Genomic DNA, 1,439 nt, shown 5'->3' with positions numbered 1-1,439 from the left:
CTCCTTTCATGTCTTCATCTGTCCTATGGAAATAAAGGCCTAAAATGCCACAAAAAATAATCTTAAAAAATGCAATGTTTACACAAGTTTACCAATTTCCGATGTTTGGTTATCCCCCGGGGAAAATGAACATCTGGAACACAGAACAGAAGCACCTTCTTGATAACTAACATGTGGAAAAAAGAAAATAAAGGGACAGCACTCACCTCTATAAGTTTGCGTTCATAGCTGGCGGCCATCTCCTCGATGTCTCCCATGAACTTATTCTGCGGGACCGGGGCCTGCTCTTCACTCGGCCGCAACACCGACAGGGCTGCAGCAGAGAGAGAGAGAGAGAGAGCGCAGCTACGGTTACACAGACGTACACATACTGTGACGTATCGATAACACGCTGCGAGGAACAACTCCTCTCTCAGCCAATTAGAAACAGTTCATTTCTGCTAATTATGCACACGGTGTCATCTTCTGTAGGGAGTTGTGACACCTGCGGCGGTTTGACGCTTTTTGTTTCAGCAGCGAGAGAACACCGCACGGGTAGCAGCAGATCTCTGAACAATGAAGTAGATATGAGTTGTGCACATCGAAGGAAAAAAAACAAACATACTATCACGCAGGTAGAGGCATACCAACACACACCCACGGAGAGACACACACTTACAGAATAAAACGCTACAACGCACACATTTTTCCTTCGGAGAACACTTCTTACTCTTCTGTCAAAATGATAAACTCCCCTTCTCTCACCATCGCCGGCTCTACTCTGACTTTCTGTTGAAACAGAGCTTATTGTTTCTTTGCACTACTGTACTGTAGCTCGCTAACCAGCTGAAGTCATCACGGCGGAGCCTGGAGCGCCGCTTCTGAGGCCATAAACTTCAACTAATCGGGTTCCCCCGGCAAAGGATGGCAGAACTTAGCAGAAGTTGGAGCTCTGTGTCTTCTTGCAGAGGGGTGCTCGGGAGATAAATAGGTTTTTTTTCGCCTCGGCAAAAGCTAATTAATGCTGTTATTTCGCTGCCACCGTACAGTACACAGCTAAACCCTAGACAAACACACTGAGGCTAGAAAAGGGCGAGAGACGGGGAGAGAGATATAACAGAGATAAGCAGAGAGAGGGAAATAAAGTACAGAGGGAGAAGTTCTGCATGTCCAAACGATACACAGATCTCAAATAAAGTTATGGTCATGGCACTTCCGGGAGGAGTTTTTGAAAACATACATTTGGACTGTGATTAGAAAAGTTTAAACCCCCAGCAAGTGATTGAATGTCTAGACAGAGTGAGGCAGGTATTGATGAAGGAGGCCGGCTCATTGTAGATGGGAATAGATGGGACCGTAGGGGGAAAACCGCTGAGAATCAATAGGTACAAAAATAAAAGCACTGTTGGATAAAGTCAGCCCATTGGATAACACACACACACACACACACACACACACAC

General features: G+C 45.7%; 1 protein-coding gene across 1 annotated transcript in view; it reads right to left on the bottom strand.

Annotated features, from left to right (window-relative positions):
- snx29 (sorting nexin 29) overlaps positions 1-1,439 on the bottom strand; it is a 173,164-nt gene that overhangs the window by 76,743 nt on the left and 94,982 nt on the right. Inside the window, exon 15 of the mRNA XM_032501504.1 lies at positions 207-313. Coding sequence (XP_032357395.1) covers positions 207-313 — 107 coding nt within the window. The remainder of the gene's footprint in view (positions 1-206; positions 314-1,439) is intronic.

Source organism: Etheostoma spectabile, chromosome 21, assembly GCF_008692095.1.
Source record: "Etheostoma spectabile isolate EspeVRDwgs_2016 chromosome 21, UIUC_Espe_1.0, whole genome shotgun sequence".
Lineage (NCBI taxonomy): Eukaryota > Metazoa > Chordata > Actinopteri > Perciformes > Percidae > Etheostoma > Etheostoma spectabile.
This window is presented reverse-complemented; position numbering and strand designations above follow the sequence as displayed.